This window comes from Perca flavescens, chromosome 22 (genome assembly GCF_004354835.1).
Source record: "Perca flavescens isolate YP-PL-M2 chromosome 22, PFLA_1.0, whole genome shotgun sequence".
NCBI lineage: Eukaryota > Metazoa > Chordata > Actinopteri > Perciformes > Percidae > Perca > Perca flavescens.
This window is the reverse complement of record NC_041352.1, coordinates 4323574-4338643: the sequence shown is the minus strand read 5'-3', so window position 1 is coordinate 4338643 and position 15070 is coordinate 4323574. Positions and strand designations below refer to the sequence as shown.

Here is a 15070-nt window from a genome sequence, read left to right as displayed (position 1 = left end):
GTCAACTACGTATAAGTATCAACCTGTTATTAGTAGCCAACTGTCTATAGGCTGAGATTTAGTTGGAGATGACAGTCTTATGCTACTATAACTGTTACTGTACAGGGTTTTCCCCGGCATTATAAGGTTTAGGTGCAGCACCTGAGCCGTTTTTGAACAGCACCTAAGCTTGACTTTTCTCAGATCTAATGATTGTAGTTGGACTTCTTTACCTTTTAAGTTTTGTCTTTAAACTTTTGGAATGTTATTTATTTATTATCTGCTCTAGCTTTTCCAATGTTTTAGACACAGATATGGTGATAATTACGGTCAAAAATTATGTGAAAAGGAGACACAAAGCGACTACACAAAGAGACACAAAATGCATGGAGAAATGTTGAAAAATTTAACATTTTCTTAAGGAAGCATATCTAAACCTCGGCCAAATACGCGCACCTAAGTCTTCCACAGAATGCCACCCGCCAAAGTGGCTAGTGACAGTGACTGTGTTACCCACATTTGGCGGGTGCTAATGTCCAGCCCTGGTAGTAACTGTCACCAGCATCATTTAGAGGTTTACCACACTGATTGTGAATATTCACGTATCCTATGAGCCTCAAATCTTAGTGTGAAAGTCAATCTGCTACACAACAGCTTTTCAGCATTTTCCTCTTTCTCTCCTGATGTGACAGCGTAAGGAAGCCTCGGCAATGTCGGTCTGGTCTATAGCCTATCTATCAGGATCTTTTTTTTAGGACGTGACAGCGGGACAATTTGAAGATCAACCAACTACATAGCAACTCTTCTTCATACCATTACGAATTTAAAACGGGTTGTTTTAAAGTAAAAGTTTGGAGGTATGTTCAACTACCTCTGTTAACGCTGTTGCCTTCTATGGGGGAACGCGGGATTGTTTTCACCCAGAAAGGGGCCAGGTGATGAGAGCCTCCCTTGGATGATGTATTGTTGGTCTGAACAATGAAAACACGTCTGCAAGATAACATATACAAGATAACTTGCTACTTTAAGTGTGCGTACTGTACATCTGTAAACAGGTTTTTTTGTTCAACAAAATGTAAAAAATACAGTTAAAAATCACTTTGTCCTTACCTTTTGTTACTTTAGTTGGATTAACATAAATGTATAACAACACAAACTATGGGCAGATTGACTGGAGGGTAGGCTGCTTCTACTGAGCATGTCTGTGGTGTGTAGATCAGAACAGTGCTAAAATAAAATAGAGCATGCCTGCTCAGCAAAGCTCTCGTTGAAAAATATTTAGTATATTATCAGTGCATAGGATGATTTCATACCTTGTACAAAGCAAGGTTAGAGCAGATTAAGGCACTGAATAGAGTTTTCTTAGATGGGAGGTTGGCTTATTTCCTTTACTGTGATATCATTCCTTTGTGAATAACCTAAAATAGGGCTGGGCGATAGGGAGAATATATGGCGATATTCTAGGGTTGACAATTGGTGCTTTAACAAAATATCTTCACACTTAGATTTTTGATAAATAATCATCAGTAATGTGGACATAATGTCCATAAAGTGGGGTAAAGGCAAATAATAGAACAGCTAGAACAGTCTAGTAAGTTCTGAAAAGTACATCACTTAACTGTGATGCAGCCTTTAAAACCAGGAAAATACAACACTTGTGTCATATCACGATATTACGATACCAAAATCTAAGACGATATCTAGGCACATCGATATAATATTGCCCAGCCCTAACCTAAAATCAATGCTTTTTTGCCCCATATTTGGTGAGAACATCTTGTCATTGAGTTCAAATTTCAAGACATAGTATTTGGACCAGATTTAGTTCTGTATGTTTGGTAGGATGATTTTAATATTGCATATTCAGTGATTTGAATCCCATCCAGAGCACATGTGTGTGCAGGATGTTCCTCCCCCTTCCCCCAGTATTAATTACGGCCACAAATACCTGCTGTCTTTTGGCACACTTGTGGGTCCTCTGAGAATTTAATCCATCTGGATAATGCCTGGTGTTTCCAAATGTATTCTGAAGTTTTGCATATGAAACGCTGCAACGCTGTTATTGAGTTTTATCAACCTCCTATTCAGTTTGAGTTATGTTGGGTGTAATAAATGAAGAGCGTGGGGGGCGTGAGGCAAAAATACCGCATGGGGGTTTCTATAAACAGCAACTTCGTAGGGTGTTAAACATGCGTCGGGAGATGATATTGAGGCCCCGACTATAAATGCATTTTCATTTCCAGATACTAGCCTACCTATTTGAGCGGTATGGTTTTTATCAGTGTCTATCAGTTATGTATCCTATATAACCTTATCCGTCCTCATATCACTAACTTCACCCATCGTGGACATGCTCTACATCCCAGCACATTCTTTGTGTTGCATTCAATTTTTTTTTTGTGCAAATGGCAGTTTTCTTTACAACATTGGTGATGTGGAGCATTTTAGTAAACACTGTGTAGCAAAGCGCCGTCAGAAGAGTGTGACTCGCTCTGAAATGTTTCTTAAACGTTTTTGTAGTGTTCCATGGACACAAACCAGTAAGAGCCATTAAAAAGGAGTTCCACAGTATTGAAGGTGAATGATGTAAACCCTTTGAAATAAAAAGATTATGAATTATAATTCTGTTAATGATGTGCTGCAGCCTCAGAATGGGATTAGTAGGCCTAGGACCTTTTCTCCCGCAGGATTGCACCTAAATGAAATGGATTATAGGTTCAATACCATTTCACCAGTAATATTATACTTATGATTAAATATGATATTAATACACTATATTGGAACTTACGCATTTTCGCAAGTTCTCTCTCGTTTAGCCGCTGTGTTGCTTTTTTTTTAACTATATGTTCAAACCCGCTGTATGTATGCATGAGTATTTCCGCCGACCCCTTTGTTTGTGGTTGTTACCATGGTGAATCGTAGTATCATGGCTCCATTCATGCTGCCTTTTTAACGTGGTGGTGCACGCAAGTTGATTGAGCCAACTCAAATCAGCTGTTCTGTTTCCCATCTCAGGGTAAATCAACTCTAAATTCAGGGTTAGTCTCAGTTTGTTAAACCTCCTTCCTGAAATGGACCCCTGGTTAGTTAGTTGTTGTAGTTTAGCATACCTTACCGTATTGGTCCGTATATAAGACAACCCTGATTATAAGACAACCCCCCCTCTTTCAAGACACATTTTTGGAAAAATATTTTTTGAAGACCAAATCTTGTTTTTACAAAGAAAATAATTTCATTCGAAAATATTTCTAATAAAAACACATTGAATAAAACAAGGTAGGCTGTTGTTTTTAACATCTTTTAAATACAATTATATTTTCAATATCTTTTTAGATGAAAGTGTCACATTTAAATTAACGGTAAATATTTCCAAGGCCTTCAGCTGAATGACTACTCTTGTAATGGGCATCCCATCATTACGTAATCTCACGCTCTCCTGTCAATCTCTTGGAAGCGGCCACTTTGAGGACCACGGTAAGATTTTCTCTGGCTGTTTGCATTTTTAGATGGTGTATCATCTCCATGAAAACAGCTCGTTATACTTCCATTCTAAATTCCAACTTTTTTGTAGCTGGATATATCATTTGTTGTGTCTAAATATGAATGTGGATAATGTTAGTGATGCTTGTGATGCTTGCTACAGTTACGCTTCTAGTGATGAATCGGCCAAAACACATTTTATTTCTCTGATTCACGGCTCAGTCTCGCTCTATCTCTCCACCAGATGACGTTACCGTGCTTTCGGGCGGTCGTTGAGGCTCCGACTAAAACTCTGCCATTTCAACAAGCTGTTTAACATTTAAATAAAATGGATTATGGATCATTACATTTCTATAGTTTATAGCTAACTTTACCAGCTGACTTCTCTATTGGCTGTTGAAACAGGTGACTTAAATTATGTTCTAAAACCAGCCTCTGCAACTTGAACACCTGAGTCGCAGCGCGATCATCAGCTGGCCTGAGTCCAGCTGAGACTTTGTTCGAGACGATTGCTGTGTCCCTCCATGTGTCAGGCCCTGGCACTAGCTAGCTGGGAGGGACGGTGACTGGCTTCAGTTAGGAGGGCAACACGCGTTTTACTCGTTTCGTGTTGTTGGCGACATCTGTTGTTGTGGGTGTATTAACATAAAAGAAGTCTAGACCCCAAATATAAGACGACCCCACTTTTCCAGACTTATTTCCAGTAAAAAAAAATCTTGGATATATGGACCAGTGGTGTCTACGGGCCAATATAGTACTTCAGTGACAGTTGTCTGTAGATCCATGGGAATTCAGTTTAGTCTTTATGGTGCCAGTTTACTAAAATGTTAACAAACGTCGTAGCCCACAGCTAACCCACTATGTTTCTTTGTTTATATCTCCCAAAGCATTATGGGAACTGGTACATTCTGTAATTGTCTGAAGAGAGAAAAGTGTGGGAGTTAGGAATATGATGTATTGTACGTCCTTCAGTTGCCACCCATACCTATAACTCTAGTGATCATATGGTTAATATTTTCTCGCCCACACCGCAATTAAGAATGTTCTTCATGGCCAAATTCGTGCTTTAGACGGTTTTATTAAAACATTTGATAACCACATCACATAGATTTAATCTCACAGACTCATTTGCCTGAACTCTTGAATTGAACTCTACACAGCAAACCAGTTGCAATGATTTTAAAACATATTCAACCCTTTTGTTCTCCTGGCATTCCATAGGACACAATGCGCAAACAATAACTCTCTGCTGAGAGTGATCCCAAAGGATGAGATCACTCTGGGCAATGTGCTGATATTGTTATTCAGGTGCAGGTGTGGGCTATTGTAGCCACGGGGCCTGTGAATGATTTATTGGAGTGGAGCCCAGAAAGGCGGCCTATAAGGATCTAATAAGACGCCTGCACCTGGGAGGGTTGTATAGCTCCTAGGTGGGGTGTATGGGGAGACTGGGAAATCGAGATTGAGGATGAATGAGGGTAGATTGGGAGATTGAAGGAAGAAGGAGACATGAGCACAGTGAAGGCAGAGTAGGTGAGCAGTGTTAAGAGGAGGAAGGAGACTCACAGATACCATGAGCAAGAAATAGGATGGGAAGTAGTAGGATGAATATAGAAATGAGAGCGCACTGAACTAAAATAGGGGCATATGTGTTTTAAGTATTAAGGCTGTTTAGTAACCCATGTCATGTAGAGCTGAAATATTGACTTGTAAAATGTGACATTTGAATATGATTGCTTCCCTGTTTCCTGTCTAGGGTTGGGCATTGTTTGGATATTAACGATTCTGATTCCGATTCTTCCTTTTGATTCCGGTTCTTAACGATTCTCGATTCAGATTCTTTGAGGGGTGGATTTGAAACGGGTCATATGCTTATTTCACAAATAAGAGGAAAGTTTTATTTTCATTCAAAGGTGGGTTGCAGTTTGACGGGGCTTTTTCAATGTAAAATAAAGCCACACTAGAGCACCGCTTACTGTGCTCCCTGGCTGCAACACAACAAGCGCCTGGCTGCTACGGAAACCAAAACTTGCGCATGTTAAATTTGGAACCCATGATCAGATTTGAAACTAAATCCTCCAAACAATTCCAATGGATTTGTAATCTTTTAAACGATTCCAAGTAGGAATCGGTTCTTGATGCCCAAACCAATTCCTGTCATTTCATGGACTAATCTTTGTAAGATGAATCAAAGAAATACTCAAGACATTAGTGATAATGAAAATTTGTGGTTTGGTTGTTTGCGATGCTGTCTTAAAAGAACTTTAGTCATGACATCTTGAAGGATTTTGACATTTCCCAATGCTCGAACACCACCGAGTCATCCCTTTAACCGTCAAGTCCTTCTGACAGTTATTCCCATATGACATGCATGCACCATTAACACAGAGTGACAGAGGAGCAGGCATGGTAGGACGCGTGTGAAGTGGGTGACAAGACAAACTTACCCTTAGCTTACACAACCATTTTTCTTCTTTCATTGTTGCTTTGGCTCTGTACCACATGGAACAATAACCGCTATAGGGTCACCTCTCTCCCCCATTGTAGCTTAACTTGTACATGGAACATTTAGATCAGATAGCTGGTATCAGCATTACAGCACACACAGAGATGAGAAGGATATGTATCAACTTGCAAGTCGCGGGTGCAGTAGTTAGTAAAGAGCTGTGGTGGTGCTGTAAGTGTTTTTGCATAGTGCTCGTGTTAGCTGCGGTATACGGCATTTTTTTCTTACAATGTTTACATATTGTGTTCGTCTTGTCTGTCACTCTTTCGCCGTTTATTATTTCCGCAGGAAAACCAAAATGTTGCCACACAAATGATTTAAAAGTGGCCGGGGGATCTTCAATAGTAATTCCACGCTCCATCACGCTGACATCACATCGCCTCACGAGACAACTTTTCACCTCGACGAGAAATCTCGTCTCGTTCTCGTGAACCCAATCTCGTGATGTCTCGTGGAGTAAGCGTCTCGTCACACCCCTATTCAACACACATGATGAAAGATTCCAATAGCCAAGAGCCTGTCATAAAGCTGATATTAATGATTGATTGATTTAATTTAATAAGTGCCTATGTATTTACATGTTTTGAGGTCTTGTCACATTCTTGCTCATGTTGTTGACAGTAAGAATTGAGTCACACACATGTTCGTTTTCATGCATCAAGTTCAAACCAGATCAACCAGGACAGACCACGGATATAATACACATGGATTAGTTAAGTATGTAATTATTTATGAGACAGAATAATTGATTCAGACCTTTTGAACATAATTTAAGTTGACGGTTAGCTTCCCAGACAAATCCAGCAGCTGTTGAGGCTGCTGGGGTCATCATGCAGGTTTTTGATGAGCTGAGTGCTCCGCCATCACTAGGAATTGCAGAGGCAGTAGCCTTGTCAGTGTTGCCATGGTTATCTCGTAGCAACAGGGATCTTGTTTGGGGACTGCTTGAATTCAAGGATGTTGCTTATATTTTAGGATTATGTTTTCTGTCTTCACAGAATTGGACTAGCTGTTAAAGGTCAGTGCTGGTATTTCTAAACTGATTGTGCCAGTATACCGCAGAGTGAACATGTTGATGCCAGATAGACCCCAGTGTCTCTCAGAATGGTGGGCTTGTGAGATTGGAAATCCCCCGCTTTAACAATTACACAATCATGGAACCAATGATAGCTGGATTCAGTGGCGGTTTTAGGCACAGGCGAACCGGGCAGCCGCCCGGGGCGGCATTTTTTCATGTCACATTGGGGGAGGCAGGAGAACTTAAAACAATTAAAGCTGCGAGCAGCGATGGACGGGCCCTCGCGCCTCTGCGCGCGTCGGGGTTACCGGCGGACACCGCTCCTTGCGACCGTGCATTTGCGCGGCACTCAGACGCCACAAACCGTCACCAATGAAAAGGGAACTCCCCGCCGAGTTCAACAATAACTCACACAAGACTCTACGTCATACGGTTCATTAGCTGTGAAAGTGGGCGTGGCTAAAGCATGGGGGCGGGTCCAACCATCACCAATTAAAAATGAAGCCTCTGCTGAGATGAATGATACCTCACACAAGACTCTACCTTAAATGGGTCAGCATGTATGAAAGGGGGCGTGGCTTAAACATAAGAGGCGGGCCAAACCATCACCAATGAAGAAGGAAGTCTCTGCTGAGTTCAATGATACCTCACGCAAGTGTTTACATCAATCAGGCCATTAGTAATAAAAGGGGGCGTGGCTTGAACATAGGGGGCGGGCCAAACCATCACCAATGAAGAAGGAAGTCTCTGCCGAGTTCAATGGTACCTCACACAAGGGTGTACCTTAAACGGTTCAAATGTTATGAAAGGGGGCGTGGCTTATGCATAGGGGGCGGGACAAACCATCACCAATAAAGAAGGAACTCTGCTGAGTTCAATGGCACCTCACACAAGACTCTACCTTAAACGGTTCAAATAAGAATCTATGAAAGGGGGCGTGGCCTGATTAAGTGGGCGTGGCCATAGTATAGGGGGCAGCTCAGTATCACACGTAGACCACATATTCTGAGTTTCATGCAAATCGGATGATGTTTGTCATATAAGGCACATTTCATGTTGCCAGCGGGGGGCGCTATGACCAAAAGTCAATTTTGGCGTGTAGGTGTAAATGACAAGCGTTTCAACCAAATTCAATTTTTTTTTCAACTGATGCAAATTGCGTGATCCCGGAAGTGGTTTTGGAAACGATCATTAATAAAACAAGTCATTTTTTGCTTCTTTGATTTTTGGTTTTATTATGAAAAACGAATGATACACTGACTTAACCTAAACCCGTGATTGTGTGCGTTGTTATGAGTGTGTCTAGCGTGTGTGTGTGTGTGTGTGTGTGTGTGTGTGTGTGTGTGTGTGTGTGTGTGTGTGTGTGTGTGTGTGTGTGTGTGTGTCCTGATTCTCTGTGTTTACCTGTTGAGCTCCAGTGGAGCCTGGAGGATAGCTGTCAGCTGTTCAGGCCTCTGCTTGCCAAATGAACCCTGTAATTAGAGCTGCGTTTGTCTGCTAGACCGTGTGTGTGTGTATGTCTTGCTGTATTTAATTAATAGCTGCATGTATGTAGTGTTAATGTGTATGTTCCTGTCTAATATAAAGTGCATATTCATTCAAACCAAAGCTTACATCTGCTCAGTTAAACCTCTTTTCATAATGCATCAAGGCCAGTTCTTTAATAATAATACCATTCATATGAATTTCTACTCCTTTAAAGGACATTTCCAGGACAACTTGAGTCTTATTTACATAGATTACCCCAACGTTTCTATCCGGTTTGATATAAATATACTCCTCAAAGTGTTTGCTGAGACCTGGAAACTAGTGATGGCCAAATGGAGCTTCACAAACCGTTGTCTTCATTTTCTGAGCCCACTAGATGGCTCTCTGTGTTCACCAAACGGTTGAAAGCACACTGAATTGCCATTCCTCGATCCTTTTCTTAAAACCAAGAGCGCCATCTAGTGGGGTCAACAAGTACTAACTAATGATTCACCAAGCTTCATTTGGACTTCGCTACTGGAAACGCAGTGACATCGCTATGAACAAAGTCCAACAGAACGAGAAACCGGAGCCGTTAGATGATCCGACAGGTTTGTCCAGATTACCTAAACCCTGTTTTCGCTCCTCCAGTCGAACCCTAACCAGACCCAATGACATATCCAGCCTGCACTGCCACAGTGCTACCAAGGTGCCGTGGGTGCTATTGAAAGAGATTGGCTGTTAAATGTTAGTGTTGACGGGCCAAGGCTTTGACTTACTGCTGCCTCCAAACAAACCGCTATTACCTTGGAAGAGCGGACTGCTTTATTGATGGGTGCTGACAGACTGGAACCCGAAGTTCACAGATTAGCTTTTGAGTGTGTCTGTGCCTGTTGGTGTGTGCTTGTCATTTTCTATTTCCGGTTCCCTGGCTTCCTGCCTCTGCCATCTAGATAACTGCTTTTATGCCATAAAAGCGTGATTCGCTTTGTCAAGTCCCCTGCAACACATACACTCTTCCATCCACAACGGGACTCTCTGAGCACCTCTGTCGGTGCAGTAATGTGCCGTCACTGATGAGATGGTAAGGAGAAGAGAGAGAGAGAGGAAAAAAGAAGAGGAAGGGGAGAAAAGTGCTGGGAAAGACATTTGGGAAAGCTCTTTAGACACTGACTGTTTTATGTCTGTTGGAACAGTAGTGAAGATAGACATTAAGTAATAACCATGACAATTGTCATTTGTGAAAATGTACAAAACTTGTTTTCATCAAAACTTTTAAACTAAAATGTGATGTCAAGTTAATGCGAGACAACATACAACAAATATGTCAAAATTCTAATATGTCAACATCAGTCAATACTCGGCCAACTGTAGGACTATGATTATGATGCAGTTCATTTAAAGTGATTGTAAAGGGTGTCAACATTGTTATTGTGATGTACTCCCTTTTTAATTTTTTTTAACGTAGACCGTCCAATGTTATGACACTGCAGGAGAACTGCGGGCTTGAACAATCCAGGAGATTTTATGGCCAGTGTGGAATGTTCTTAACTGTCAGTCACAATCAAAAGCCACAAAAACAAGTAAGCTGCTAGAAGAACGCCCTTAGGGAACACACCAAGTGTCTGCTGACGACTGCAGACACTCGACAACGAAAGGACTTGAACCAAAACATTAAAAGCAGCAGACTTTATTTCAGTTCATCAAACTACTTTTAGTCCCCTAAAATTGGGGGACTATGAAATGAAGTACTGTAAAGTAGTAGCTATATGTGTTGGTGTTCACTGGAGAGTTGCTTGTCTGAATCATCTTTCATTTTACTTGCTCTTGAGGGAATTACTGTAATTGTTGGGGTTTTGGAATTTATAGAGTGTGGTCTAGACCTACTCTATCTGTAAAGTGTCTCAAGATAACTTTTGTTATGATTTGATACTATAAATAAATTGAAATTGAATTGAAATTGAATTTTAGATGGTAAATGGAACAGTGAAAGCGTGTGTGTGATGCCACGCATGTATCTGTAATGGGTTGTGGAGGCTCTGGTTTGGGTTCATTGCTGTTACTACAAATTTGACTTTGATGGAGGGAGGACTAGCAAGTAGCACCCACCATCCCACCATAGCTAACTGGTAATTCATGCCACCAAAGACCTGTGTTGGTTGGGCATCATTTGGATTTTAACGATTCTGATTCCAATTCCGATTCTTCCTTTCAATTCCGGTTCTTATCGATTCCGATTCTTTGAGGGGTGGAGTTGAAACGGGTCACATGCTTATTTTCACAAATAAGCTTTTTTATTTTTAAAAGTTTTATTTTGATTCAATGGTGGGTTGCAGTTTTACAGCTTTTTCAACGTAAAATAAAGCCAGAGTGCCGCTTACTGTGCTCCAAGGCTCAAACACAACAAGCACCTGGCCGCTACGGAAACCAAAACTTGAGCAAGTTAAATTGGAAAGTGATGATCGGATTTGAAACCAAATCCTCTAAACGATTCCAAACGATTCCAATAAAGAAACTATTCCGATGGAATCGTAATTTTTGAAACGATTCCAAGTAGGAATCGGTTCTCGATGCCCAACCCTAGTGTTGGTAGGGGTGCAAGTCTCTGGAGTCGGATTTCTATTCTTGGTTTAATGATTCGACTCAGATTTGATTCTCTATTCAAAATGGGTTCAATACATAGTTAAGGAGTTACTCCAGCGCACGTTGTGCCAAACCATTGACTAATGTTTTTAGCCAGGCTCTAAGTGTACCTTTCAGAAATCCCTTGGTTTATTGAACTTCTTGAGCGAGCATTGGCCAAAACAGTGACGTGGCATACACGAAACAGGATGTCATTGATTAATGGAATGCTTTTATTGTGCTGGCTGAATTTGAAGGTCCGTCTCAGGGCCGCCACTGCTAAATGTACACATCAGAAACACACACTGTCTTGTCGTGAGTGCCGGTCGTTTGTTGACATTAGCAGACTCCATTTCTAAGCTAATGTTGCACACTGTAGGGGATCTGAAGAGAGGCAATGAGTAGGCTTCCTTCTGCGCTGTGATTGGTTCGGCGGGTGTAGTTTGGTTGAAAGAAAATAGTTCCTACATAAAAACAACCACATTTTGCATTATCTTTAGTAACCGGTCATGATTTCAGGAACGAGACATTGCTGTTGAGTTTTTTAAATGTATTTTTTGGCACTTTGAGCTCCACAAGCCGAGTGTCATCTAGTTTGATTATATTAGATTCTTTTTGGGGGGGCTTTTCCCCTTTATTTGATAGTGACAGTGGATAGACAGGTGGCAGAGAGATGGGGGATGACACGCAGCAAAAGGCTGGTAAGAGGAAAAATAGGCATTTTTGATTTGTCTCCTTAAACAGTATAAATGCATCAGAATCTTTCAAACTAAATAGGTTGTACTACATGTTTAGGGCAAAGGTCTGGGCCAACTACTACTACTTTTTTTCAGAAAGTTTAAGAGATTATGGAATCTCCCTGTCCCCAGATGTTGCATTGTCAGAAAGTGGTTTTCAGACACTGTTCTCAAGCGTCTGGCACATTAAACTTTTAAGGAAACCACCAAAACCTCTATTATAATGCTGATGGTGTGTCTTCTCTTTCAGTGCCTGGCTGTGTGGGAGTCGTTCCTCCTGTCTCAGAGAGCGGAGCCCAGCGAGCAGAATGCTGGGGAAGACGCCTCTTAAAGTGTGTAGATGATCGAAACGCCTTTCCAGCAGACTCTGTTGTCTCTCCAGCACAACCAAATATAGACTTTGAACCAATGTCCACTTATGCCAACATGCACCATGTACGAAACAAGCACGCTCTGCCTCTTTCATTCTTTCTTTCATTCATTCTTTCTGTCTGTCTGTCTGGCCAAAGAAGTTAATCCAAACCAGCCATTCCAGTGATGATGGTGCATCACTAATACCAACACTGTGAGCCAAATATCCACATGTTAAGGTTTACGCTCCCTCTTTGTGCATTGCCAAAAGTTAAAAGAAGACTCCTGGCTCTTCTGTCCAATATTTAGGTGGATTAGTATGGCTGTACACCACACAGGCTCTGATTGGTCGGGATCCAGCATGAAGTCCGCTGTGTTTTGGACAAATCACAGCTAGAATTTTTTTGATCTAATCTGACACTGACCTTGGCACAAATAAATTATCAATCTGTCTTAATAATAATAATAATAATGATAATTTATCATGCACGCCTTTGACTGAAAGCAAGTTTAGGTCTTGCGTCTATACTGTGTGTTCTCATTTATTTACTAATGAAGAATCAGCCAGTGCAGATTTATGCAAAGAGTGTACACTGAAAAGTAACATTATAAAATGTCATCACAAGAAATGCATTGAACATCTACATCCATCTAAAGCTAGAGTTTTCCTTTGAGAATGCTCTCAGTAACACAGTAGCATTGATCTCCCGGTGCACTTTGAGCAGAGAAGCCTTAAATGGTCTTGTTGTTTGGGCCGATAGAGATTTCACGTTTACATGTCTGATGAAGACCAGCTACAATGTCTTGTAGGAATGCTCAAAATAATCTTGTAATACTGATATCTTTTTTTTTTCTTCTCTTTTTTGCTTTTATCATTGATTTTGTAAAAAAAAGGTATGAATAAAGTTGATTTTAAGATGTTGAGATAATAATAATAAAAACAAGACCTCACAACATAAACAGTTTGGGCTTAACAAATACTGTAAATTGTTTGCATTTTGCTTTATGAGTTTTTAGGTGCACCAACAGTTGCCCTTCATAATTAAGAGCAGTTCAAGGAAACATTTGACGTTGTTTCCTTAAGTTTCCAGCTACATCACGGTTCAAAAACATTCAGCCGGTTTCTGAGCTGAATGCAGGGTTTAAATGTATTCAAAAAAACTGCTGGTATGAAGAAAGAAAACATTGCTACAAAAGTTGAGAAATAGATTTGGTTGCAGTTTGCAGTCATCTGATGAGGTGTGTGTGTGTGTGTGTGTGTGTGTGTGTGTGTGTGTGTGTGTGTGTGTGTGTGTGTGTGTGTGTGTGTGTGTGTGTGTGTGTGTGTGTGTGTGTGTGTGTGTGTGTGTGTGTGTGTGTGTGTGTGTGTGCATACATACATACATACACACATACACACACACACACACATATATACATACATACACTGGTCAAAAGTTTTAGAACACCATTTTCTTTTTGTTTTTTATTGAAATGTTATTTCTTTTTATTATTATTTCTATTTATTTATTTCCCAGTTGTACCTAAACTCATCACAACGTCGACGTCATCCACAAGCGACCGCAGTCGGCGGGAAACAGGGAGCCGGCAGCTGCCTTCACTCTCCTACCCATCGGCTCTATAGCCTAGTTTCTATTATATTAATATAGTGTTTTTATAAAACCAAAGATACATTTTTACATGTAGTAACCATTTAGCCTCACGCTAACTTAACTTATCAAGACTAGACCAATCGGCTAAACCAACGCTAGCCCCATGACTGCCTCTACACCTGGCGAGTCACCACTCCCACACAAAATTTCCTCATTTTTTAAGAACGCAAACAAAGAAATTGCTGACCTCAAGGAAGATGTTCGTCGACTTTCCGAGGACTTAATGACCGAAGATGTTTTGCTAACCGCCTGCTTGGACGTGGCTCATAATCAGTCGCTCCGGATCTCATCGCCTTTCAGGATACCGCACTATGGGACCCAACCGCCAGCCAACGCCCATCTTGTTGCTCGACACCGGTCATCAAGCCACCCTGGACTGAGGTGGTTCGCAGCCAAAAGGGAGCCTCGAGTTGGGCTCCATCGTCCTGCCCTCAGCCTCTCCAACCGTTTCAGTGCCCTCTCGGAGTCGGAACTAGTAGCGGCTGATGTGGTTTGCCGGGCTCGCCCCGCTTCAAAGCCAACTGACCAGCCGCCGTCACAGAAGAGGACTGCTACCCCGCGGCTACAGCTTCTGATGGACGCGGTAGCCAGACGATCCGGTTGCCTACACTGCCTGGACCGGCCAAACGACAACGTTCCTCAAAATCAATCTCCCCAACCGAACGGTAAGCAATCGTCCTCTTCTTTTCCTTGTCCATCTGTAACCGTGTGACAGTTTCGCTCCCGTCACCGGCCATCCACACCCCCCCCCTTCGTACGCTCTCTCTCCCCCCCCCTCCCCCCCAACCATAGTAATTATCGGTGACTCACCAAATATTTAACGTTTCATAATGCTGTCACACACTGCTTTCCTGGAGCCAAAGTTGCAGACATCCTGGCTAAAGTTGTGGATCTGAAACCCTCAGTCCCGACCTTTGTTAAACGCATCGTGGTCCACTGTGGACACAACTATCAGGAATGCGAGCGCACAAAGAAATAGTTTACCACTCATTGAGGCTTTAAAAAGCAGTGGAAAGTGGGTTTTTATCTCGGGCCCACTTCCATCTCTAGGCCGCGGATCATGCCTTTTTAGCAGGCTACTCTGCCTTAACACCTGGCTCCAGCTTACATGCAGCATTGACAAGTTAGGTTTTATTGACAATTGTAATCTGTTTTGGAAATGTGGCTCCCTGTTCAGCAGGGATGGGATCCATCCCAATAACCAAGGCCCACCTGCTTCTCTTCATAATCGTCAAGTTAGGGAATGAGGAGTTGCAGC

The 15070-nt window shown here is 41.7% G+C and overlaps 1 protein-coding gene across 1 annotated transcript in view; it reads left to right on the top strand.

Moving 5' to 3' along the window:
* snx7 (sorting nexin 7) overlaps window positions 1-13120 on the top strand; it is a 51020-nt gene extending 37900 nt beyond the window's left edge. The window contains exon 9 of the mRNA XM_028569271.1: window positions 12060-13120. Within this exon, the coding sequence (XP_028425072.1) occupies window positions 12060-12140 (81 nt within the window). The 3' untranslated portion in view covers window positions 12141-13120. The remainder of the gene's footprint in view (window positions 1-12059) is intronic.
* Window positions 13121-15070: the final 1950 nt, after the last annotated feature.